The sequence below is a fragment of the Parus major genome, chromosome 5 (assembly GCF_001522545.3).
Source record: "Parus major isolate Abel chromosome 5, Parus_major1.1, whole genome shotgun sequence".
Taxonomy (NCBI): Eukaryota; Metazoa; Chordata; class Aves; order Passeriformes; family Paridae; genus Parus; species Parus major.
This window is the reverse complement of record NC_031774.1, coordinates 57,008,595-57,035,102: the sequence shown is the minus strand read 5'-3', so window position 1 is coordinate 57,035,102 and position 26,508 is coordinate 57,008,595. Positions and strand designations below refer to the sequence as shown.

The 26,508-nt window shown below is 49.4% G+C and overlaps 1 protein-coding gene across 1 annotated transcript in view; it reads left to right on the top strand.

Moving 5' to 3' along the window:
* Window positions 1-25,345, top strand: part of DAAM1 (dishevelled associated activator of morphogenesis 1) — an 89,926-nt gene extending 64,581 nt beyond the window's left edge. The window contains exons 12-27 of the mRNA XM_015631815.2: window positions 112-250; window positions 615-673; window positions 1,004-1,191; window positions 1,507-1,812; window positions 1,912-2,019; window positions 6,132-6,161; window positions 7,481-7,584; window positions 12,785-12,869; window positions 13,650-13,756; window positions 15,537-15,625; window positions 15,846-16,014; window positions 16,756-16,863; window positions 19,333-19,393; window positions 20,002-20,133; window positions 21,655-21,825; window positions 22,419-25,345. Of these exons, the coding sequence (XP_015487301.1) occupies window positions 112-250; window positions 615-673; window positions 1,004-1,191; window positions 1,507-1,812; window positions 1,912-2,019; window positions 6,132-6,161; window positions 7,481-7,584; window positions 12,785-12,869; window positions 13,650-13,756; window positions 15,537-15,625; window positions 15,846-16,014; window positions 16,756-16,863; window positions 19,333-19,393; window positions 20,002-20,133; window positions 21,655-21,825; window positions 22,419-22,628 (2,066 nt within the window). The 3' untranslated portion in view covers window positions 22,629-25,345. The remainder of the gene's footprint in view (window positions 1-111; window positions 251-614; window positions 674-1,003; window positions 1,192-1,506; window positions 1,813-1,911; window positions 2,020-6,131; window positions 6,162-7,480; window positions 7,585-12,784; window positions 12,870-13,649; window positions 13,757-15,536; window positions 15,626-15,845; window positions 16,015-16,755; window positions 16,864-19,332; window positions 19,394-20,001; window positions 20,134-21,654; window positions 21,826-22,418) is intronic.
* The last annotated feature ends 1,163 nt before the right edge of the window (window positions 25,346-26,508 follow it).

The following is a 26,508-nucleotide window of genomic DNA, read 5'->3' as shown; positions in this document are numbered from 1 at the left end:
GAGGCCAGGAAACCCATGGCTTGCTGGAGGCTTGGCAGCCCAGCTCTCCTGCCCAGCAGCGTCACAACCTCCCCTTTGCTCACATCAGCCTCTCCCCTTCCTTCCCTGCAGATAAAAGAAGCGGCAACACTGTCCAGTACTGGCTGCTGCTCGACAGGATCGTGCAGCAGATCGTCATCCAGAGTGACAAAGGGCAGGACCCCGACGCCACTCCCCTGGAAAACTTCAACATTAAAAATGTTGTACGAATGTAAGTGCTCAGTGTCAGTGTTCCTTACCTGTTGCTGTCACACAGTGATGCTCCTGCTCCTCGGCTGGATGTGAGCCAGCATCCCTGGAGCTGTTGTCTTCCCAGGACTCACCCACCCCACCTTATCAATGAAGCCCATCCTTTTCATTAGACAGCACTTGCAAGCAGTGTTTGAGATTTAAGAGTTTTTACTTGTTCCCTGATAAATTTTACATAACCCTGCTGAGGGGAGACGCAGCAGAGCTTTTAGGTTGTGTCAGTTTGGGAGCCTGAAATCTCGTGTCCCCAGTCGTGTTCCTTGCTGGTAATGGTCTCCTATTCTGTAGCAGGATTGTCTCATGTGCTGCATCTCTTTTCTTTTTAGGTTAGTCAATGAAAATGAAGTGAAACAGTGGAAAGAGCAAGCAGAGAAAATGAGGAAAGGTGAGTGATGGAGAAATATAGAGTGTCAACTCTAACCTTGGCTAAACAGTTAACATACACATGTATTTATGTGTTTATTTATATGTGTAGCTGCAGGCTTTTTTGAAGGGCTGAGATAGTATCACACCGTGGGGCTGACATGGGAAATGGGCAAAGCAAATAATATTTTTTCATGGAGAGGGTCCAAATGGGCCACTAAGGCACAGCACAGGCTTCATTTTGTCAGCTGAAGCTTCTCTGCAGGGCAATGTGGAGTTTAGCCCCCCATGAGCTGCTGTTGGCTGAAAAGAGTGTTTGTCACCTAAAAGTGGTCTTGTGGGGCTGTTCCAGAGCACACAGAGCTTCAGCAGAAGCTGGAGAAGAAGGAGAGGGAGTGTGATGCCAAGGCCCAGGAGAAGGAGGAGATGATGCAGACGCTGAACAAGATGAAGGAGAAGCTGGAGAAGGAATCCAGTGAGCACAAGCAGGTCAAGCAGCAGGTGGCAGATCTCACAGCCCAGCTCCACGAGATGAGCAGGGTGAGACCTCAAACCCTCTCCCTGTTGTGGGCCCAGTCCCTAACCCCCTGCAAATGCTGTGGGGTGATTTCAGGAGGCTGAGCTGCATGGAGGGACTGAGAAAGAGGCTTATTCTAAGAGCCACCAAGGTCCCTTGTGATGGGATGATTTTGCCTCTCACCTGCACTGAGCCTCAGTCAGGAGTGTTGAAGTCTTTGAATGCTTCCTTTGTTTCCTAAATATTAACCAAATTAATTAAAAATCAACATTAGGGTATTTCTTAGGTGGTGTCCCCTAACTCCATATGACCAGTCCCCATTCCTCTTTCTCTCCCAGAGGGCGATCTGTGCTGCCAGTCCTGGAGGACCTCCCATGCCACCAGGAGCACCTGGTGGCCCTTCACCTTCTCCAACTCCCGGGTCTCTTCTCCCCCCTCCGCCACCCCCACCACTCCCAGGGGTATGTCCCCCACCTCCTCCCCCACCACCTCCTCCAGGTGGCCCCCCACCTCCCCCTGGCCCCCCACCTCTGGGTGGGATGATGCCTCCCCTTGGAGCACCCCTGGGCATGGCCTTCAAGAAGAAGAGCATCCCTCAGCCAACGAACGCCCTCAAGTCTTTCAACTGGTCCAAGCTTCCAGAGGTAAGCTGGGCAGTAATTTGGGTGGTGAGACTGGAGGTGCTGGTGGTGATGTCAGGGCAGTGAGCAGGACCAACCTGCAATGCTCCCACTGTCTTGCAGAACAAGCTGGCAGGCACTGTGTGGACCAACATAGATGACACAAAAGTGTACAAAATCCTGGACCTTGAAGACCTGGAAAGGACATTCTCTGCCTACCAAAGACAGCAGGTAACAGCTGGCCTGGGGTGGGCACACCTGGCTGAGGTGCCACTGTTATAGGATCATGTGATTTCACTTGTGGTCCCAAAACACATCTCCCATCATTATTTCATACCAAAGCCATGTTTGCCAGATCCACTTCATCTGCTTTATCCTCTCCTCCATGTGCCAGAGCCTTTGCATTGAGGTGGCCATTCATGGCTCCACCCCTGCCCACACCTGACCACATGCACCCCGAAGATGGATCACTAAAAAAACACACACACAAAAAAAAAAGAGACAGGGAATGTCATGAAAATAACCCCCAGATGTGGCCACAGTTGGGTAATATTTTTGGGTTGCTCTTAGCAGCAACTGCTCCATGTGTCTGTATTGGGTGGAAAATTTCTATCCTTCTCTGGCCAAGAAGGACTAAGTTTTGCCCACATCTACCATGGGTGGGTCTCTCCTTTTATTTTTGTAGTGAGCCAAGAGCAAAATGTGAGCTTTGAGCAAATATCCCAAACCAAAATAATGTCATTGCAGGCAAAACTCTCCACTTTTTAATCCACTCAAGCTCTGTAGCCCCAGTTTGGAAGGCATCAAAGCATATGAAGAAAATTAGACACATATTTTACCCCAGGCAGGATGAAAATGGGAAAAAACAATGAGTGTTTCAAGAAGGCAGGAGAAAAAGCAAGGAGGGAGGCTGAAAAAGGATGTTCACCTGCTGAACACCTGGCTGTATTCCTGGGAGGAGAGGACAGCTTGTCTCCTTCGTGCCAGGCTCAGAGGGACAGTGTCAGGAAGGAGTGGACCAGACCCATAAGCTCATTAAGGCGGTGTGAGAGTTTAATCTGTTCCAGAGGCTAATTGAGGGAAAGATCAGGGTGGATTAGAGCAGGGCAAATATTAAGTAAGCCACCAGAAGTACGTGCTGCCTGCCCCAGTGTTTTGGGAATAGGTGACCACAGCAATGTCTCTTTCCCCTGGCATTTTTTGAGCCTGACTCATGCCTGCTGGAGGGCACGTCTGAGGACAAGGAATGGAAATGGAAGAGGAGCAAGAATAGAAACCTGAGTGTCAGCAGGACAGTTTGCCCTCAGGCTTGCCTGCCTGAGCCCATGAATCACCTGGTGTGATGCAGATTATTGCCAGGCAGGAATTTAAAAATAATTTGGCTTGGCTGAGGTCCTGCTGGATGAAGTGGCTGGTTAGGTTTGGGGCCAGGAGGAACAGGGAGATGGTACAAGGAGGTCTGTGACATGGGCTTCTACCCCAGATGGGATGAGGACCAAAAGGGAGCTGAAAGTAGGAGGCAGTGGCTGAGGTGGGACTGGCAGAAGATGCTGTGAGAGCATCTGAAAGGCAGATGGGAAAGACAAGGCAAAATCTCACCTGTGAGATGCTGCTGGGGCTGGAGCTGCCCTTGGGGACATGATGCACAAGTTCCTTGTGGTTCACCTGGTGGTTCATTTTGTGAGTGGAGCCATGGGACACATCTCCCTGGGCCTGAGGGATGTGGTTGTCTAGCTGGAAGTGCCCAGGGTGCTCCCAGGATGGAGAGAGGGTGCGTGGCTCTGCAGCCAGTGGCAGTGCAGGCAGCAGGGTGTGGGGTTGGATGTGCTCCATGAGATCAGGAGAAGTGTTCCAGGCTGGATGGGGCTCTGAGCAGCCTGGTTGAGTGGAATGATCCCTGCCCATGGCAAGGGGGTTGCACTAGAGGATCTTTGAAGTCCCTTCAGCCCAAGCCATTCTGTGATTCATATGCAAACCATGGGGCACTGTGCACATGGTGGGGGGCTGGGGGAGTGAACAGCCTGTCCCTGAGGCACAATGAACTAAGTGTGGTTTAATAACTCACAGCATTTTCAAGCTCCAGCAAAACTTGGTTTCTGTCACGAAGAAGCAATGGAGGAGCAGGGTTTTCTCCTCCCTGTTCCCTGTCTTGAGCCACTTGCTCAGTGATCATACCTCTCACTTGTCCTGACTCAAAATACCCACAGGACATGGGGCATCAGGGTCTGCCTGCCTGCCCATGCCCCCAAACAAAAATCTGAAAATACATGGTTGGGTGGTGCATCCCTGTGGCCAGTGCCCCAGCAGGACTTGGGGACAGCAGGCAGAGCTGTGTGCAGTGCACAGAGCTCTCTGACCCCCCCAGGGTGGCTGTTGTGGGGCTGCCTTTGCTGGGATTTGTCTGGTTTTGTTGTCAGAGTCCTGGGAATCCCTAAGTGCTGCACAGACCCGAGGCTTAACGATGTATTTAATTTTAAGCATCTCTTTAAATGTTTTTCCCACATCACAGGCTGGGATGTAAATGCAGGCTATTAAGTGAGCTCTGCAGCTTTTGGGAAAGGCCCTTTCCATGTGGGGAGGACAGGAACCCTCTGGACTTCCTGGGGCTCAGCCTGGGAGCATCCCTGCTTCACAATGCATGAAACTGTTAGGAGAGCCTGTATCCTCCCAGCTGAGGCTCTGCAGATGTCCCTGTCCCCAGAGAAGGTCTCAGCCCTGCAGCTGCACAGAATACCAGCTTTTTTTTACAGAAAAGCCAGCAGGAGTTTTTGGCTGTGGCATGAGAACTGGCAGTAGCTGTCTAAGGGTGTGCATGTAGGAGAAGGGCAAGTCCAGGACCATCAGGGCTTAAATTACACAGGGATTTGTGCCTCTGTCAGGGATGTCTTGAGAGTCTTCATGGGGGTAGAGGCTGGGAGTGATGTTGATAAGTAGCAGTGGCACAGTCAGGGCAGTCCTGGCAGGTCCTGCAGTGGTGAGTGATTTAAAAAAGTCAGGGCCAAGTGGAAAAAATATGTGTTGTTGAACCAGGGGCTTAGCAGTGAGCTGGGAAAGAATTCATCTCCCAAAAAAGGATGAAGGAGGTAAAGCCTTCAGCTGCTCTGTGCAAGGGAGAGTGACCTGCACAGGGGCCAGGGACACAGAGCTGGGAATTGTTTGTGGGGATGGTGACAGCACATTTAAAGCTGCTCCTCCTTACACCATCCTGCAGCACAGGCTGGATCATGGTTCCTGAGAGGGAAAGGGGCAGGGATGAGGCTGGTTTGAGGCAGAGAGGGAAGGTTTTTGTAGCAAACCTTTTCTCTACCTAAATGTATGAGGAGCCCTCCCTCTCCTAGAGCAGGGGACTGCAAAAAAAGCCACCACGTCCTTCTCCCTCTCCAGCAGCCTGGGGCAAGTCTGAGCATCTTGGCACAGGTCTGAGGGTTGAAATGGAAGGAAGAGTTCCTAATTAGGGACCAGTTAAATGAAGATAAAGATACCCATTGCAGCTCGTGGATGTGCTTTGTGCCTGTCTAACAAAGGAGACTGCTGGGAAGAGATTGATAAGGGAAACATTGATCCTTAACCTTAACTGAACCAGAAACTTTTAGCCACAAGACTCCTGATCAGCACAGCTCAGCCAGGGGAACGAGGAAGGAAAACTCGAGTGTGTGTGTGTGTGTGTGTGTGGTGCTGGCTTTACTGCAGCTGCCTCCAGTCTGGTGGGGGAGCCCAGCAGGACAGCCAGGTCCTGGGAGGGGCATGGTGGGCATTGGGGTGGCACTTGGCCAGGCTTCCAAGCCCTGGAGAAGCAGGGAGAGGGAGGAGGAGGGAGAATGAGAACTCGAGGGGAAGCGTGTTGCTGTGGCAAATGGTGAAGTTTTGCTGTGGCCAGATTTGCTCCAGGATGTGCCTCTCGTTATTTCCACTTAAGAGCCCTGTTTTTCCTGGCAGTTGTGTTGGCATTTCAGTCCCTCAGATGTGCAAGAACCAGCAATTTTCCTCCTGGCACGACAGGCTGAGCAGTGCTGTGCCTTTGGGCCAGTAGCAGGGCTTGGCCAGCATCCTCCCACCTCATCTCGTGTCCCCTCCTCACCTCTGTGCACGATGTGCCTTGGCCTGATCCATTCATGGAGCCTCCTTTCCCATCAGTTCTTCCCTTCTGCACATCCTGTAACCCACATTTTCACCTGCATCCCCCCCATTTCGGCACTGGCACCCCCACGAGCCTCCCCATGCTGCCAAACCCCCCCACAGTGCACGTTTCTCTTCTCTGTGCTTCAATTCCCTCTGGTTTTGCCGAGATCACTGAACTGCATGTGTTTTTACTGCCTTTTTCCATGCTTCTGCTATGGCTGTAGGACTTCTTTGTGAATGGTAGCTCCAGACAGGTAAGTGAGCACCTGCAGGAGTGTGATGTGGGCAGGGTGAGCGTGGGGCTGGGGACAGGGACACAGGGGCACGTGGCTGCTTCTGAGGGGGGTTAATGTGTGACAAATGGGCTTGAATCAGAGAGGTGCAAAGATTACCAGAAGGAGCAGCTTGAAGGTTGATGCTGGGGAGGCTGGTAAGGCAGAACCCACCCTCTCTGCTGTCTGGTCTGAGGTCAAAGCCAATGTCTGAGTACAGGAGTTGGATTTTTAGATGTAGCTGAACACAGAGAAGCTCCTACCCCTGAGCAGTTTTCGTTTTCAGAAGATAGAAATAAACCCATGGGCTGAAGCTCTCTGCTTGGTCAGAGCAGTCAAGGCATGTGAGAGGGGCAGCTGGTGCTGGATGACTTGGGGCTCATTTTTCATCATCTGCCTCTCTCCCCCCATTTCATATCTGCATGTTTTCTTCATTGAAACAAGAAAATGAGTAAAAAAATGGTAATTTCAGTGCTCACTCTTGGCCTTTGCAGTGGCCATGTGCCAGGTGTCCTATGCTTGTGGACATTTACGTGGACGTTCATGACCTTGCAGCTCCAGATTGTGTTCCTTCCAGAAGGATTAAATAGCCAGCTTTTAATTGATTAACCTTACTAAAATATGCAATATGGTAAATTAAAACCTGGGGCAACATGAACTCCTCGGGCAGCCCTGCAAAGCTGCTGTTATGTAGATCTGCCCACAACCACAATATTGTTATTCATCTGTTCAAGCAATTTAGGAGATACAGATGCTCATGCCACACCAATTCCTGCTTTCAAATCCCTTCTTTTGGGAGGATTTCACTGGAAAAGCTGCTGGATGCTTTTACAAGTCTGATGGCCTGTGTTGGTTAGCTGGCTCAGGAGGACTGATGCATGAAGGGTGATCACAGATGTTTGGAGCAGGGGTGAGGAAGAAGAGCCATGCTGAGTGTGTGCAGCAGCCCGTAATGAAATACTCCATGTGAGGGTTTAATGAAGTATCACAAGTATGTATGCTAGGGAAGGGAAATGTTTCCCACCTTCATTTATTCAGCAGCACCCGAGTGTTTGCAGATTTTTAAATCTTCCCTGTCTGAGAAAATATTTACATTTCTAACCAGTGGCTTCAAAGGCAGCTCTGGTTTATGAAATGCCTTGCTGTGTGTCGGTTACAGGCGAGGGGTTTTACCCCTAACCTGTGGTGACACTCCTGATTTATGAGGGGAGTGTATCATGCTGCTGTGTGCTGAGAGTACTAAATGTCCTTGCTGCTCCAAGGCTCTTCTCCAGGCTTTTCTTCTTGCTGTTTTCTCGTAGAAGGAAGATGCCATCGATGACACTTTGAGTTCCCGGCACAAAGTCAAGGAGCTTTCTGTCATAGACGGCCGGAGAGCTCAGAATTGCAACATCCTCCTCTCCAGGTATGGTGAATGCCTTGTTACCCTCTGGAGTCTGGGGGGATGCTTAATACCTTGCCCTGGGCTGCCCTGAGTGTGTTCCTCATCCCTGGAGCAGGGGGTTGATGACAGGAGCCAGTGCAGCAGGAGAGTCAGTGTCACCTGAACCCAGCTATAGCCTTACATCCTCATGGTGGGGTGACCCGGAGGGGGGCAATGCCATTAACTGGGTACGTGGCAATTTGGTGACCCTGGCAAGCCCCTGAGGGTCTGGGGGATGGGATACCCAGTGAGATTTCACAGGAGGTGGAAGGGGATTGATTTCACCTCTTATCTTTCTCAGCCTGGGTTTTCTTTGCTCTTTGCTGGTGGTTGAAGAGGGTCTCTCTGGGCTGGGGAAGGGCTGGGTATCAGCAGGGTGCAGGGAGCAGCAGGAATTCAGGCAGGACCTTGCTGCCTACATCTGAATTTTGGGAAGGGGATGTCACCCTCTTACAGCTGCCCTGCTGCTCTGACAGCCTCCCTCACACCCCTCACCAGGCAGGCTCAGCACTGCTACCAGCAATTTAATCTGATCTCCAAACAGCTGCCAAAACGATAAAAATTATTTTGGCAAGGTAAATTACACTAGTAAGACTGAATCCTGAGAAAAGGGAAACCAGGTTGTGGTGGTTTAAAAGAATGAGCCATCATCCTTTTAAAGGAGGTAGCTTATCTACTTCCAAGTGTAACTACTTGGAAAAAACACCCAAAGAGCAGCAGAAAATGCCACTTGTTTCTGACTCACCCAGCAAAAAAAAAAATCCAACATCAGTAAAATTTAAAAATATTCAGTGTGCTGTCTGAAGGCACGGAAGGTTCTGTGCCACCCAGGACTGGCCAGGATGTTGCAGCATTGCTGGTGGCTTGGGTTTGCAGCCGAATTCAGTGTTTTCCCAGACTGTGGGTTCCGTCTGGTTCTTCCAAGTGGAGATGGTGCCTTGTCGGGGCAGCCCAGCTGATTTCCTTCTCTAGGAGGCTTAGAGAGGCTGATGTCTGCAAAAAAAACAAACCTCTGGGTGGGTAATTGAGCCCCTGGTGCTTCTCCCAGAGGTGGCTGGCAGCCTGTGGGCAGTGAGAGCGATGAGTGCCGCAGCCTTTGGGGGTAAAACTGCCCTGTTTTTGGCTGGCTCTGCTCTGGGCTGCTTCTGGGGATTTTCATGCTTCCTAGCAGTCCAAATAAAAAAGGATGATGATGAAAGCAGAGTTTAAAGCAGCAGGCAAATGAGTATGTCTGTGGCAGGCAGCTATTAGCAAGTAAAACGATGGGATTTGGGGCACTGGCTGAGCTGCTCCTGGCGTACGTAGGCTGAGCGTCGAGTGGGTTTAGGTGTGATTCAGCCAGAGGTTTAAGTGTATATTTGGAAGTTAAGCACACAAATAGCTCCTTCAGTGGGAAGGGGAGAGACCCAAGCACTCAACTTCAAAGGCATCCTGCACGTCTTACTGAGTGAAGGTCTCAATTTCATCTCACCAGCAAACCTTTCTCTTCCAAGAAAGCAATGGCTGGAAACGAATTGCCAGTAACTAATCCCACAAAAAGGGCAGGATAGAGGTTGCTGCCTGCCTGCCTTTCCCTGTGGGCCAATTCCTAGGGGAAAGGCAGGATCAGACTTGCCCTGCAAGGTGGTCCTCAGGCCTCTGTATGGCTTTTCCCAGGCCCATGCTCATGCAGGGATGAGTGGCTTTGAAGTTGCAGTGACTTGCCCCAGATGTTTTGGAAGTGCTTTGGAGTTCATCCCATGGTACTCCCAGGACCACAATGAGCTTCTCTCCCCAAAATCCCTTTGGGTGATTTGATGCCAAGTCTCACAGAGGTGGTGTAGAGGTAAAGCCCAAGCATCTTTTTAGTGTTCTCAGGTCCAGCTCCTGCATCTCCAGAGGACTCCATGAATCACTGGGCAAACCCTTTTGCCTCTGCCCACCCCAGCTGCCCATCCCAAAGCTGGGCAGAGCAGTGGGTCCCTGGTCCCAGTGTTCCAAAGGGACTGGTCTGGCAGCTGGGCTGCTGTTGTCCCACCTCTCTTGCACGGCCAGCATGGGGCTGAGCAGACTCACATAGAAAGGACCTGCAGGCTTGGCCCCTGATTTAGCCCAGACATTTGTGAGCTCCCCAGGCATTGTCTGGCTCGCAGCGTGGAAAGATTACGGCCAGTGAGATATTTTATCTCTCTCTGTAGATTTATTTTTTTGCCTGTTTCCCGTGCTTTGGGAGAAATTACTGCGCAGTGAGATCACTGGATTTTCCTCCAGCTTGTAATGCAGCACAAGAATATTTTTAACGCTTGGCTTTTTCCTTCTGTTTTTTGGAGAAGGCTTTGCTGATGTCAGTGCCTCACCGTGTCTCCCTCTGTGAACCCACCATGTCCTTGCCTTTGCTCCCTGTGTATGGGTGTGTATTTTTAGTCCCGAGTTCTGCCAGATGCAAATCCACCCCTCGCTCCATCGTTTTCCGGCTGTGCTGGCGGTGAATGCCTCGTTTGATTCCTCTCTCCCAGCCAGGCGACATGAGGCTGCTGTTTTTTTTAACTCAAATGAATGTGGCTTTTCAGGGAGGGCGCGTCCCTTTCCTGGCAGAATTTGTTTTTCCCCTTCACACTTATTACGTCCTGCGCGGGGCCCGACAAAAGCCGCGCCGAGCAGCGCCGCGCTGGCCGGGCTGGCGAGCTGTCACCTCGCATCGCCGGGCTGCTGCCTCTAAATCCCTGTGACAGCGAGTCCTGTGACCCCCTTCCTCTCAGACGGCTCGCCTTCGACAGCTGCTGCCAACAATGATAATTATTGTGGTTATAGATAAGCTTCTAGCTTTCACTGGCCCCTTTCCCATCAAATTGTCTGAGAAGCTGTTTTCTTCTGGCGCCCCGCGCTTGCTCTCTGCTGATGCAGGGGCAGGCTCTTGTTCTTGGCACTGCCTTGTGATGATTCCTGAGAAAAGTTTGGGTTTTCTCTTTTTCCAGCCTCTTTCTTTCTAAATGTGTTTTTATTGTTGACTTTGCTTTCAATGAGTAAGGGCTTAGAAACGTCACCCTCATCTTCCCCCACCCTCCTGGAGATGATTGTGGTACTTTTCTGTGCTTTAGGTGCTGTGGATGAGGAGTAGCTGCCTGCCCACCCCCTTCTCCCAGGAGTATTTTTGCCTCCCAGGGATCCAAATGCCCAGATTGAGCCAGTGTCTGCTTTTCATCAGGGTGCAGAGTGGTGTTGGTGGTCTGAGCATTCCTGTTTCTGCTTGAGTATAAAAGAAGTTCTGCAGTTTCATATCCCACCTTGGATCATGTCCCACCCTGGTCACTGCTGTTGTAAGGGACAGGTAGGGTGACCCCAGGATGTGGCTGCTTTTTACTGAAAGCAGCAGAGGGGATATTTTCCAAGGATTCTGGATTTGTTCCTTGTAGGATGACCCCAGCAATTGTCTTGGCCACTGTTCAGTGCAATCTTTGAGCTTCCTCCCCTGGCTGAGGTAGATTTTAATTCACTCCTTAATTAGCAGACCCTCTCTAGGGTGCTCCCTTGGTGAGAGGGGACTGTGAGTGCAGGATGAGAAACATGGGCTCATAAGGAATGAAGATTTACTTACCAGGTCTGTAAGATGCACCTGTTTCAATGAAGCTTGAGCAGTATTGAGCAAAATATTCCAAGTTAAACCAAGCCCTTGCTACCCTGGCCTCAGAGACCAGCACCCTCCCTGTATCAGCTTTAGCTTCCAAAAGCCAACTCCACAGTCTCAGTCTGCTCCCTGAAGAGGTGTGGGGGTGAAAAACACCCTCCTTGTTTAATTACTCAGAGTGATCAAGTCAGCTCCTGATCTTCTTTTTGATCTGCTGATCAGGTTGACTTCCAAGGTCTCACATCCTGCTGCAGGGTGTGTTTCTGGTTTCAGCTCATTCCTTTGAGCCACATCCAGTGTTTCAGCATCCCTTGGCAGCACTGATCACTGATACAGGGGCCATGGGGTTCTTCAAACAGGTCTTTTCAACTCTGTGGTTTTTCCCTGCATGCAAGTGCAGGGAATTACATTTTTTAAACTGGATTTGTTGCAATGGCTTTAACCACAACTGCACACTGGGCGAGAGAGAGGATATAGGTAAATGGAGTTGCAGGAGTTTCTGGGCTTTCCCTTTATTTAATTACGATTATTTTACAGACCACAATGCAGAGAATAAGAAAAATACGTGTGGTTTTGCAATCAAAGTCCTTGCAGGGAGCGGTTCCTTGCAGTCGAATTAAACTGTAATTAATGGCTGCTCCAGCCCAGGAGGAGCCAAGGGCGTCTTTCCATCTCTCTGTTGCCTCAGCTCAGTGTGGGCTGCTGGCAGAAAGATCCCTGCCAGGGAAGCCCAGCCTGGTGGTGCTCGCTGTGACACAGTGGTCTGTGGTTTTGGAAAGCTCCAATTTGAGGCTGCATCTTCAGTTCCTGTTGGGTGAAGTAGAGGAAGAAAAAGGTGGAGGAGAAGCTGGTTTCCAGCTTCTTACACTTCCAAGAGCATTGAATCCCCACCCTTCCAAAGAAAACCAAACTTAGGGGTTTCCTGAATGGATGCTGAACATCCATTTGCCCAAATTTTGGATTTCTTTCTAATTTTTTCCTAGAGGAAGACTGCAGCCAAAGGTGGTCAGGAGAAGTGGGAAGGACAATGTTTAAATCCAAGAACAGCAGTGGAAATTGGCCAGATTTTCCGTCAGGGTTGTAGCAGTGGGTTCAGGGGCAGTGCTGAGCTGCACTCCTGAGCCTGGGCTGGGCTCTGTTTCCAGTGGGAATGTAACCTCACTGGCCCTGTGGCCTTTGGGGGTGCTGGAACTGCAGGAGCAGCATTGCTATGGGCAAGAGTTAGATCTGAAAGCTGGATATTTAAAGTACTGCTTACAATCCTTACATAAAGTACTGTAAAGCAGGGAGATAGGGAGTGGCAGCTGTGGTGTGGGGAGGGGGAATTGGCTGGGGGGGTTTTGACCCCCTGTTTGCAGCAGGGCCAGGGCTGCTCAGTGCTGTGCTGAGCCTTGGCAGAGCACAGTTCTGCCACGTTTCTGACACATCCTCCTTCATAACATGCTGGATAAGCTGTTTGTGATGCTGCTGCTGGCTGGGGGTTCAGCTGTTCGTGTTGCAGGGATGTGTAAGGAAACGCTCCTGAGCCTTCCCCGATTGCTGGGCTGGGAATAACTCTCCTTTCCCTCCACCTCCCAGGCTGAAACTCTCGAATGAGGAGATCAAACGGGCTATTTTGACAATGGATGAGCAGGAGGACCTCCCAAAGGACATGCTGGAACAGGTGGGCAACGTGTCTCGTGCTCCTTTGTGGTTGCCTCATGCTGAGACAGCGCCGTGCCAAGTGCTTGGGACCAAAGCATGGCTTTGAGTGTGCTGGGCCCCAAATTATTTACCAGTCACATGTTGAAAACCCACCCAGGTGGAGCAGCAGGAAAGCAGCTTGGTTGTGGCATCAGTGCTGGGAACAGCATGGCCCCCATGTGCCAATCCTGTACCCAGCTGTGCCCTGGGACCCCAAGGTGGGGCCATTTCCCCTTTCTGTGGCTGCAGCTTGAAATCTGTGCTCAGTGGTGGTTTATTTTTGAAAGGTTAGACAGTGTTTGTGCAGTCCTGAAAAGGGGAATCCCATTTTCACCCATTCTGAATCCCTTTGTAAGCATATTATTCACCTGTCCTTAAAGCTGAGCTGGTAATTGCACCTTGAGCAGAGATGTGGGAGGATTCATTGCACAAAATTTCCATTTGCTAATAAGTAGAGTTGCAGCAAATGGGAATCCCTGACTGACATCTCCTCTGGCAGAGCTGATGTTGAAACCTCCATGGAGCAGACTTAATTCATAGTAAGAGCTGAGTGATGGCAGGGCAGAGGCAGGAGACACTGACGTGATGGAGTAATGTGAGGAAGGTCACAGGGACAGCAGTAACACTTATTTCACAGGTGCCTTGGGCTCACTGCCTGCACATGCTGAAAAGGTGTTAGACTCAAGGACATAAATCACTTCTTAACTCCTGAAAAAGTGTGCCTGGATCTCATGTCCACTGCTGTCTTTCTCCTGTTCAGCTCCTGAAGTTTGTTCCTGAAAAGGGTGACATTGACCTGCTGGAAGAGCACAAGCACGAGCTGGACCGCATGGCCAAGGCTGACCGGTTCCTCTTCGAAATGAGCAGGTTGGTGCCTCAGGGGACACATTTTGGCCAGTGGCTGCACAGACTGGTTGGGAAGTGGCTGTTTCACAGAGCCTGCTTGGGAAATAAGCTCTTCTTACTGTTTTTCACATCAAGAAATGAGTGGGCCAAGAAGGCAGGAGGGCAAGAAAGGTGCTCCAGATTGTAAGGATAATTTGTGATGCTGTGCTCCTAAAATCAGGGTTGTGCTCCCATACAAGCAGCAGCTGGACAGAGCAGGGGAGAGGGATGAGGAGATGGATTTTGTGGTGGTTCTAGGTTCATGGTTGGACTAGATAGATGATCTTGAGGGTCTCTTTGGACCTTGATGATGCTGAGATTCTGTAATCTAACCTGGTCAGGTGGAAGGTGTCCCTACAGGGCAGAGGGGTTGCAACTAAATGATCTTTCACTCCCTTCCAGCCCATTCTATGATTCATTGTGGCCCAGGTGGGAAGTGCTGTTAAAATGATAACAAAATGCTCCTTTCCCTTTCATCCTAATGAATATTCGAGCCTGATGTATGTACATTTTGCCCTGCTGTGTAGAAGAGTCCCAGCTCTCACCTCAGGATTGACTCATCCCTAGGGCTCCTGAGACTATATGAGACTGAAAGGAAATGTCATTTCTTCCTGCTCCTGGCAGCAATCATGTAAAACGTAGGAGTCTTCAGGGATGAATAACCTTATCTATTGCATGCACATCCTCTAGAGGTGCTGGGTTAAAATCTTGAAGCTCCTTATTTAAATTGAACTGAGCGTTGAGCTCTTTGAATTTCTTAGCTGAACTTCAAGCCAGTCACTTGTTGGCAAGGTCAGCGAGTTTTACAATTTGAGATTGCACTGGGAGATCAAAAATAGAAATGCTTCTGTCCTCCCCAAGAAATGCACCGATGAGCACTGCAGTGATGTGCTGTGTGGTTGCTGAGTGTCAAAGGCAGGCAGGATGGAGCTGTGAAGTTCAGACCTGAGCCCTCAGGGCTCTGTGATGCTCAGAATTAGCTTTTCTATCACAGGTCACCTTTCTTCTTCACAGACTCTCACCTAAGTGTTGCTCCCATGCTTTCATTCTTTGGAAAGCACAATGTGCTGATGCAAACGTTTTCCCTTGATTTCCAGCACAGCTTTTTAATTTTGCCTTGTGGTTTGTAACCGAGTGTGATGTCTCTGTCACCTCTGATTAGTACAACAGCGTAGCTCATGGCCCTGTGTGTGAGCATGTTTCCCCTGGGTCCTTGATCCAAGTGACTCAGATCAGACTGCCACGTGCTCAGGAGTGAGATCTTGGTTAGCATGAACACAAGTGACATGAGCAGAGCCATCACTGACTTGCCCAGGAAAGAGACTTGCCAGCCCAGCCCATCATTCTGATCATCAGAAGGTCCAGTTTCATTAGTTCTAGTTGTAGGTGAGCTTTTCTCCAGCTGCAGCTCATCACAAAGCCATGGGGAGCCCAGACCTCATCAGCACCTTTGCTTAGGAGTGGCTGTGAAAGAACTGTTTGTTCATACCAACAGAGTGTAAAAATTCACTTGTTGAGCCTGCTGAGTTAAGGGGATAGGCTTAAGTGTGTGCTTAAGAACCCATGGGGATCCACCCCAGGACAGCTGTAGCTTCAGTTGTAATTTTTTTCCCATCCCAGCAGTTTCAGGGAGAAAAGGGGTCATTATTTTTTAATCACTTTGGTTCAAGCATGCTTTGTAAGCACAGCTGTAAGCAGTGGAGCAACAGAGCTCTGCCTGGAGCAAGCAAAGCTCAACCTGCACCTCCTCTTTGTTTTCTAGGATAAACCATTATCAGCAGAGGCTGCAGTCCCTCTACTTCAAGAAGAAGTTTGCAGAGAGAGTTGCAGAGGTCAAACCCAAGGTGGAAGGCAAGTGACCAGACCTGTGCCAGCACAGGGATCACTCCCAGGAAAAGCATCCTCTGTGCCAGGATCAACCTGGTCCACATGGAGCTGGCACTGGGAAGGGGAAGGGGAAGGGGAAGGGAAGGGAAGGGAAGGAGCTGGTGGTCACTCTCTGGGGGTACTGAAGGGGTTGCTGATGGGCTGTTGTGGCAGGGGGTAATGTCCCACCCCTCTCTGCTTTCAGCTATTCGTGCTGGCTCCAAGGCAGTGCTGCAGAGCACCAGCCTCCAGCAGCTCCTGGAGGTGGTCCTGGCCTTTGGGAACTACATGAACAAGGGCCAGAGGGGCAACGCCTTCGGGTTTAAGATCTCCAGCCTCAACAAGATCGCGGACACCAAGTCCAGCATTGACAAGTGAGCAGCCCCTGCCCTTATCCTTGGTAGCATCCAGGGGTGTTGGGGGAATGCAGGGGGCATTAGCATTACCTCTGGGACATGGGTAGGTGGGAGCAGTCCCCTCCTCCTGCTGCCCAATTTGGCACATCCAGTGATGTGGGTGTGCATTTTTTTGAGCAGGACAGCTTTCAAGGAAGCCAAGCTGCAGATCAGCATGGGGATTGATGGGGCCTTTCCTTCCCCGGCTGGCTAAACTGCAGCCAAGGCTGATTAGGAGGATCATCTTCCAAATGCTTTTTAACCCCTTTGAAGGGGGTTGCCAAGAGCCAGAGGAAGGGTTTCCAGGGGCTTTTCTCTGCAGAAACTCTCTCTGCCACTCTCCCATGCTGATGCAGCCATTGCCTGGTTTGCTCTGCCCTGCTGAGCTCTGTTCACCGAGCAAGAGGAGTTGGTTCAGGTCTCAAACCTGCCTGGTCTCATCCATCAGTAAAGACAGTGGAGGACAAGAGCAGTGACACTCAAGTCACCTCCCCTGGGTTCTTCCTGTGGAGAACCCTAGCTTGCAGGGACCAGGCTGCTCTGCCCTGTAGCTGTGCATGGGACAGACCCATGCCATGGCCCCACACAGGCATCAAGCAGCATCCTTGCAGAAATCCTCAAATAGTTCATTACTAGGGTTGGGGTTTAACCAGGGGGTTTGGCTGAACAATGAGCTCCCCAAGAAGCTGCCACACTGACCTCTGTGCTCCTCTTTCCTAGGAACATCACCCTGCTGCACTATCTCATCACTGTCGTGGAAAAGAAATATCCCAAAGTCCTCCGCCTGCACGAGGAGCTGCGAGACATCCCACAGGCAGCCAAAGTCAAGTAAGCAGGGCTTTTGGTGGCAGTCAGGCAGCACTGGTAGCACCTCTCCCCTCATTTCAGCGTGCTTTTCCACATCATCTCACCCTGGCTCACCCTCCTGGCCTGATCCTGGCTGCTGGGCTGTATCCCATGCCATGGCCATGCTCAGAAGCAAACATCACTTGGCAGCTCTAAATCACAGCCCTTGCAGCAAAGGCTCTAAACTTCTGAGCTTGGGGGAGGAGAGCTGCTTGGAGCAGCCGCTTCCTGTTGTTATCTCACCGCAAAAGCATTTAATTAATTTCTAATGGTACATTAAGTAATCCGGGAGGAAGCGGTTGCGGTGTGGCTGCAGATAAAGGGCAGCTGTTTATCTTCATGTGCCAGGGAGCCTCTGCCTGCAGCATGGGCAGGACCTGGCAGCTCTGTCAGGGACTCACCTGCATCCAGGTCCTGCCTGCCCCTTGTATCAACATGGAGTTTCTGGGGTTTGCAAACAGCTTTTTAACGCTGCCTGGTGACCTGTTGGGAACAGGCTGCCCCAGTTCAGCAAAGCCCTTAGACACAGCCTGAACCTTTATGTTCAGGAGGAATGTGCTGTTGCCCTGCAAAGCCCTCAAGTATGTGCTGAGGTACCTCTGAAATCAATGAGGCTCTGTTTTGGTTAACTCCAGCAGGAGCTTACGGGTTTTGATGCTTCAGGGATGCGAGCAGCAAAGATCACACATTTCTGCAGTGCTTTGTGTTGGCTGTGGACATGAAAAGGGCTGAAACTGCACCTCTATATAGACAGCATGCAGCTAGAACTGGTTACCCAGAGAAGCTGTGGATGCCCCTTCCCTGGGAGTGTTCCAGGCTGGGTTGGATGGGGCTCAGAGCAGCCTGGGATAGTGGAAGGTGTCCCATGGCAGCGGGGTTGGAACTGGATGGGCTTTGAGGTCCCTGCCAACCCAAACCATTCTATGATGCTATGAAATGTACATGGAGTTTGCAGTGGCTCGAGGGTTTTCCAAGCTTCCAAGGTTTCTTGTAGCAGTGGTGGCTTCCTAGGGAAGATGTGTACTGGGCAAAACAAGGATCCTCATGTATAAAATGTAAAATAATCATCAGCCATTGGGATTGAGCACAATGACAGGACAAATCTTGGCTTGTGGGGAAGAATGTTCTTCTGCCAGAGGGTGGTTGGGCACTGGAATAGGCTTGCCAGGACAGCAGTCACAGCACCAAGCCTGACAGGACTCCAGAAGCATTTGGACAATGCTCTCAGGCACAGGGTGGGATACTTGGGGCTGTCCTGTGCAGGGCCAGGAGCTGGACTTGGAGATTGCTGTCAGTCCCTTCCAACTCGGGATGGGTTCTGTGGGGGAATGCAGGGGTCATTCCCCTGCATTCCACGGTTCTGTGGGTGTGTGATGCTCAGTTTGTAGGCATCAGCTGAGGGCATGGCTGAGCAGGACATGCTCCATGCTGGTGGAGACTTGGCTTTCCCATGCTCCTGATCTGCAGCTGTTGTACAGGCACACATACGGGAAAGAAAACGCCTGCACAGAGGGTTTCTTTACCCCCTAAACTTTATCATTTCGCTCTAAACTGGACACCATATGTAACATTTGGGTTTGGTCCAATCAAGAGTGAAACCAAAAAGTTTCTAAAGCTCTGGAAAACCCTGAATTCCCCCCAGTCCTGCAGCTGTGAAGCAGAAATTGCCGCCTCTGTCAATCCCACCACTAGTAATGAACTGCTGGAGCACAGGGCTCCCAAAACTGCATTTTCCCAGACTAAACCTGCCAGGAATGCTTGCCCCATGACCCAGCATCAGCATTTCCAGGGACCCCAGGCCTTGCACAGACACCCCTGGAAAGGCATCAAGCCTGTGGTCACCGAGGCTTTGTGAGAAAGCTTCCCCTCAGACAAAGTGGTAGAAACCCATAAGCACTTGAATTTGAAGCTCATCGGGGGCTCGAGCCTTGTGTAAACAAAGCCAGCGCCAGACATGGTGATTTATTTTCATTTCTCTATATTTGGGCTGTCTCTCTTTGTGAAAGCCTCGCTGCTCCTCGGAAGGATGCTTTGCCTGGTGTTCACCCAGCCGTGGTACCCTGAAAAACTCTCCTCCGTGCACTGGGACAACGATTCCATCTACTGCTGGACCTGGAGAGAAATCTGTGCCCAGCAAGGCCCTCTCCTGAGCCATCCTTTAGCTTGGAGAGGGTTGGAGGCTGCTAAGCTTGCTAAACCTGCACAGTCCCCTTGATTAAAAATACAGAAGAGCACTTTGCTTTGGAACAAGCAGCTGCAGCCACTTTGAGATTGTCCCAGCTTAGAGGCTGTCAGCCTGATCTGCTGCTTGAGACACACTGGTCTGCAAAAAGGAGGCAATGTGGGCAGGGTTTTGGGGTCTTCTCAGTGGGAAAACCATGGTTAAGTTGGTCAGAGAGCTGTAGATTTTGCTGTAAAAGCTGAAAATTAACATCCTGCTATTTCCAACAGCATGACTGAGCTGGAGAAAGAAATAAACACTCTGAGAAGTGGCCTGAGAGCAGTGGAGACTGTAAGTATTATTTAAATGAAGTATAGTGCAGCCTGGCTCTGAGCAGCACTGCATCCCTCCTTGGGGAGGCAGGCCAGGGAGCTCCCAGCTTTTATCTCACATCCTGGAGATCTGCATGCTTTTCCTTCCTGCCCTGCATGTGTGCCTGGCTGTTTTGGCACTGAAGTTCCCATGTGTGTTCAGGCACATGCATGGTTTAAGTCTGATTCATCCAGGGGGGCTGAGTAAGCCCAGTGATGATGCCCAAGGAGGACCTGTGATGTGCAGAGGAGTCTCCCCTTGGCTGTAAAACCACTGAGGGTTGGGGAGCACTTCTGCAGCACAGCTGCACATCACAGAGTGGTGATGAAATGGTGGAGGTATCCCAAAGGACTCGCTGTCTTGCTGAATTATCCTGCTTACATAAGCTTTCCTGTAGGATTTGGCTTAAAAGCTTCAGGCAGTGTAATCCAGGGTGTCAGCATGGCAGGGGGAGCAGCAGTGGTGGTGCCAGCAGAACCCCTGGCACTGATTCAGTCACACTCCCAATGACACTTCCAGAGGCCAGTGGTATTTGTGTCTCTCATCAGACCAGATTTACCTTTCTTTTTTTTTTCTCCTCCCCAAAGGAGCTGGACTTCCAGAAGTCTCAGGTTCAGCAAGCAGGTGACAAGTTTGTGTCTGTCGTCAGCCAGTTCATCACACTGGCCAGCTTCAGCTTCTCGGATGTGGAAGATCTCCTGATGGAAACAAAAGAGCTGGTAAGGCCACCAGTGTCCTTGAGATCTGAGCAGCTTTTCAGCCTCTCCTCCCTGGCTGTACCCCCTGTCCAGCTGGCATTGTCCTTCTGACCCATGCTTGGGCATTATGATGGAGCTCCCTGAGGCCATGGCTAGCTCAGGCCACCCTTTTGGCCTGTTGATGGTAACCTGGCAGATATTCTCTGCAGTGAGTTAGGACTGGTGACAAATGCTCAGAAAACTGTATCATCTCCTGCTGATTTGGCTGGATCTGGAGGAGAAGGTCTGCTCGTGGTCCCCAGCATCTGTGGAAGTTCCCTCTGAAGCAATTTTCCATGGTTGTTGGAAGGGATGGGCTGTGTGGAGTGCTCCAGCTCTTTGCTTTTTAAACACGTGTCCAGATTCAAGTTGTGTTCCTGTTTTGTCTTAGGAAAGCAGAAACATCCCTGTTTTATAAACTTTATATCACATGAGGAGAGCATTTTCAGCCTTCCCTCCCCCACCAGATTCTCTTGTAACATGGCAGAGAATTGTAAGATCTTGATTAAAATCAGCAAGATTAACCTCAATTATATTGACTTATATAGTGGCACTTCTCAGATTCCTCCCTGCATCTTGAAGTGTTAAGTTTCTTAAGTAAACAAAGAAATAAAAATGCACTAAATGTCTTTTGAAGAGCCTGGGGCACCCCTGCAAATAAAACTAAATCATACAGGCAGGCTTTAAAAATGTTCCTCTTGGTCTACCCTGCAATATCAAAGCAACTAATAAATCTGTTGGTGCTTTGATTTTGTTTTTCTTTTCTTTTAAGCGTGCTTATCTCCAGAATGTGCCTTCACAATTTTAACAAACTTTCTCTGCACAAAGAGTCTCCTTCAGACTGGAAGTGAGAACAAAGAGTGTCAGTCCCAAGGACAACTCGGGGGCTGCTTGGGGACCAGGACACATTGGCAGATTGTGGATGTCCTGTCCTGACCTCTGCTATGGCCTCATTCAACTCCCTCACATTAATGGTGTGCAAACAGCTCAAGAGGCCGGAAAACTCCCTATTTCCCTGCCCAGGGCTGTGCCTGAGCCTGGGCAGAAATCTCTTTTAGAAGTTTCACCAACACATTTGGTTTCAATAGCAGAGCATGTGGCAATGATAAATAATACCCCAAAAATACTTCAAAGGAAAACTTAAAAGTGCAAGTTTCCCTTCCCCTGCCGTGTTTACTATTAGTTTTATGTCTTCAGTCCCACAGTATTTTGCTTCCTTGTTTTTATTGCTGCTTAGTTAATAAAGTGGAGCTGGGGCAGGGGAGGCTCAGCAGAGCCAGAGGCAAGATGGGGAGAGGGGGCTTGATAGTGATCCAGGTCTTTCAGGGCAGCAGGTAACACACCAGGTGATTTATTTCAGGTTGAAATCAAGGCTTGATGAGGCAAAGCCCTGCAGTGTGGTATGGCTGCTGGAAGTGTTTCACTCTGCTCCATCAGGTTGAAAGTTTCACCAGTCCAGTGGATTTATCCAAGACTGATGCACCCCTGTCTCCTCTGTTCCAGTTTTCCAAGGCTGTGAAGCACTTTGGAGAAGACACAGACAAAATGCAGCCTGATGAATTCTTTGGCATCTTTGACCAGTTCCTTCAAGCTGTGACCGAGGCCAAGCAGGAGAACGAGAACATGAGGAAGAGGAAGGAGGAGGAGGAGCGCCGGGCACGCATGGAGGCACAGGTGAGCACACACCAAGTCTGGCAGCACCCCCAGGGCACCTGGGAGTGGCAACCGTGTCATGATGTCCCCGTGGTGGTCAGGGTGGCATGGGGAGCACTGAAGACCAGAAAGGGAGCTTCTGTGGTCTTAGACTCACTGGCTTTTGGCTTTTGATTAGTTGATTAACTAATGACCTTGGGCTGGTGAGGTTTTGCAGCTGAAATGTGCAGCAGAGCTGGTGCTGGCTGTCGACTGCTGTGACCCACGAGCAGCAGCCATGGGGCTGTGACCCACAGCTTGTATCATAGAATCTCAGAACCATAGAATGATTTGGCTGGAAGTGACCTAGTTCTAGTTTCATCCCCCTCACTGTGGGCTTGGACACCTTCCACTAGACAAGGTTGCTCCAGGCCCTGTCCAAGCTGGCCTTGGAGCACTTCCAGGGATGTGGTCTATCAATAATAATCCTGACCAGCTCCCACGTGCGAAGCAGTGGGGTGGGAAACCACCCTTGTTCCGTGATTTTGGGGATCACCACACATGTGTTGGACACCCCCACAACCTCCTGTGCGAGACTGAGACGCTTTCCTTTCCCCCACCACCACGGCCTGCAGCTGAAGGAGCAGCGGGAGCGGGAGCGCAAGGCGAGGAAGGCGAAGGAGACCGGGGAGGAGAGCGGCGAGTTCGATGACCTGGTGTCAGCCCTGCGCTCGGGAGAAGTCTTCGACAAGGACCTCACCAAGCTGAAGCGCAACCGCAAGCGCATCACCAACCAGCTGGCGGAGAGCGGCCGCGAGAGGCCCGTCACCAAGCTCAACTTCTGAGAAACAAACTGACAGCAGAACCCGGCAAAAGACACGCGGGTCAGTCTTTCTGAAGTGGCTGTGGTTTTTGGTTGGTTTGTTTATTATTATTATTTTTTTTTTGTGTTTCCATGACACTGCCTTGCGATTGGAAGCGGAACAGTGGCACGCTCTTTGTCCCCGCGGGCGAGCGTGGGTGTGTGTATATACTGTGTATATAGTCGGGTCAGGGGGGTGTGGAGGGAGGTGTGTGGGCAGCTCGTGTTGGTGAGTGCCAGCACCGACTCCTCCCCGCTCCAAAAAGTAGTTCTCCCCATGCACAAGCACAATGCCGCGTCCGTGGAGCAAGAGAGGACCCAACCCCAAGCCGCCGGTTGTCCCCGTGGTCCCAAAGCCAACGGGGAGAAGCTGCCTCCTGCTGCTCTCCTGCTCAGAACCCCCCGGGGCCATTTGCAGGGGACGCCTTGCACACAAGCCAAGCGGTTTAAAGAAGAAAAAAAAAAAAAAAAAGCAGAGTTGACTGAACTTTAATGCATTGTTTGTTTGTTTGTTTGTTTTCTCTCATTGTTGTGATTATTCTGAGAAACTCGCAGATCTGCGCGTTCGCGCTGGCTCCCCAGCCCGGCGCCGCGGGCGCTCCCAGAGATGCTCTTCCCGTCATCCTTGGGAAATGCTCTTTTTCCTCCTGCTGCCACCTTGCTAAAGGACAAACTTTACCCCAAAGTGCTTCTCGCTGTAACGCCACACTGATGTATTTATACTTTTGCAACGTTTTCTGGCCCAAGACGGTGGGAAAGGTTCGGTTCTCGGAGGAGACGAAGAGCACAAACTTTTGCGTTGTAACTTTTGTTCTTGCTTTCTGTTCAATGGGACAAACTGTATCCTCTGTCAAGGTGGGTCAGGACCAAATGTCTCTGAAATACAAAGGGGTTGGGGTAAAACCCACCAGCTTTCACCCACCTTCTTTTCCTTTTTCTTTCTCGGACACACAGAAGCAGCGATGCCAAGAAACACTTGTCTCATAGCCAGGTCCTTTTTTTTGACTGGTTTGCTGTTCATTGTCATTGCAAATTTGTAAGCAGAACTACCTGTCAAATGTCAGTCCAAAAAAAAAAAAAAAAAGACAAAAAAAAAACCAATAATAAAAGTAATTCAGAGCTCTCAGGGAGTAATAATTTAAGGGTTTAGAAAATTAAGAATTGGAGAATAAAAAATAACCACCATTAACATATTAACATTTCTATTCTTAAATTATGCTGAGTATATAGAGGACTGTTACTTTTTACTTTTATTTATTTGTGGTATGTTTTTTAAGAAAGCAAAACAAAACCTTTTTATACCACCAATACTTTTGTGATCTTTTTTTTTTTGTTTGTTCTTTTTCCTGTGGAGAGATGAGTTTGTCCCTGTTGCACTAGATATTAACACTATTTGAAATAAGGTTGGTTGTTCTTTTCTTTTTTTTTTTTTGTCAGATAATCGGTATTACTGGTGGGGTTTGGGATGTCAGTTAACTATATGTACTGTATAGCAAAAGTGCTGTTTAAACTAATTTGTATAGAAAAAAAATATGGTTCTAAGCACCTGAAGGCCACAGGGTCTGTGTGCTGAGTGAAAGCTGTGAAATCTCTCTCAAAGCAGAGTTGTCAAGAGCTGTGGTTTTACCATTTTGTTCTTTTCTTCATTGCAACATTTAACGCACTGTAGATTTTAAAAAAAAAAAAGAAGAAAAAAAAAAGAAAAAAGGAAAAAAAAAAGACTTTCTGAGTAGCATATAAAGCAGTAATAAATATAGCAGGTAAGCTCTGAAATAAAGTCCAGCACCTCATATCCAAGCAGCTGCAAAACCTGCAGATTATGTTCAAAGGTGGAGTTAAGCACTTTGCTTTAAGAAGGAGGGGGAAATAAAGACAAAAGGTAATGATAATACTATTCCTTAACTAAAGTGCCTCTATTTATATTTTTTATTTATGGCTGAAAAAAATGGGGCTGATACAATTGAGGGAATGGACTATGGGGGGAATTGAAAATATATAAAATAAGAAGGAAAAAAAAAAAAAGGTTAAAAAAAAAAAAAAAGTTTGGCTTCTGATGGTTTAAGGAATGGTTGGTCACATGTGTTTATTAATTGGACAGGTGGTGGAGGTCAGAAAGGGTGATCTCCTCCTGGGGTCTGGGTGCCAGCACCCACCCCAGCTCCTGCCTCTGCAACCCCAGTGCCACATCAGGACCTTTCCTGACAGATTTCCTCTTGCCCTTCCAAACCTCTTGGGTTGTTTTTTTTTTTTTTTAATTGTTTTACAACAGCCTGATTATCAGGCTGACTTTGCCATTTCTTTGTTTTCTTTCAAAAAAAAATAGAAAAAAGAAAAAATATTATATCTCTATAAATAAATACAAAGGCTGTGTGCAGGTAATTCCATGTGCCATTGTTGAAAACTACTTTTAGATTGGTGCTGGTGTATGTAGCCACTCTTTTCTCTTGGGTGTGTATTTTAAAGATGATTTTTTTTTTTTTTTAATAATGCCAAAAACAAAACAAACAAAAAAAAAATCCATAATAATTTGTAAACAAAAGTTTGTCTTGGACCTTATTAGCTTCGTAGTGACTAAGGTAGTCTGTTAGGTGCAAGGATGTTAGTAGTTCTAGCTAGTGGGAAATGCTGTGTAATGTTATGAGACTGTACATTTTCTAAGATGGCAATATGCAATAAAGCAAAACAAATTCGGTGAGTGTACACAGCAGAGGCGTGAGTTATTTTTTAGGGGAACAAAAAAATGAAATAATTAGGAATTGAGGCAGGTGTTGAAAAAAAAGGCTCTCTGAGGGTTGCCCTTTTTCAGGTGTGTTTGCAGGCATTTCTGGGGTCAGGTGATAACCCTTTCACCCTTTTCCTGAGTGCTGGGTTTTAGGAGGTTTTAGGGGTTTTCCACCCTCCAGGATTGCAGCATCCTCATTGTCACCCACGTGTGGGCTCTGAAATGCCTCCCAGTTGGTGAACCCGTTCATTTCTCCTCCTTGTGCTGATGCCTGTTCCCACCTTGGTGGGGATTTTTCCAAAAGCCCACTGGGGCTTTTCCAGGATCCTGCATGGAGGCAGCAGCCAGTTTTGCATCTTGAGATTAGATCCTGTCCCTTTTTCCAGGAGAAGTGCTGGCTGGGCTGGCCACCGTGCCTTTAGGGAGCCTGTCTAGTGATGTTTCCTTGGCAGTAGCCCAAACCCCTTCTGGCTGATTCCTGCTCACCTTTTCCTTTCCCACACACCTTTCCATCCAGGCTCTGTTTTACTTTCTTTTTCCAGCACTCCTGAGTGATTTTTGCAGTACCCAAAGATGCCCCCAGACCACACAGCCTGTGCTGGTGGGAGCATCTGCATTGTGCTGTGACCCATGGGCTTCCCAGTTTGGATTGGGGCTGGCAGGGAGCACAGATTCCATCACCACCCCGGCAGTCGTGGGCTGCTGATGTCATGGGAAAGCAGCCCAGGGCTGTGGACCAGGACCCAGGGAAAACAGGAATGGCTTCAGCTGCTCTTCCCATCATAAATTCCCGTGTCCCCAGCATAGGGCTGGTCTGGGTTCATCCATAAATAGATTGTGAACAAGCTGGCCAAACCCCACAAACCTATGATGACCTGAAATTCTAGTTTATGGCAGATTGCAGGTTTCCTTGGCTGTGCCATTGTGTGACACATCATGGTCCCCAGGACAGGGGCAGGGAGACGTGAGTGAGGTCAGGACACAGCTTTTTATTCAACCAAGATACTTGATGGGGGAAAAAAAAAATCCTGGTAACTTTGAAGCTTCAGTGACTTCAAACCCTTGCACACGGCTGGATTAGCAGCATCTATTGTTTAAGATACAAATTTCAGATACAATGTTTGTCATCCCAGAGGAAAGG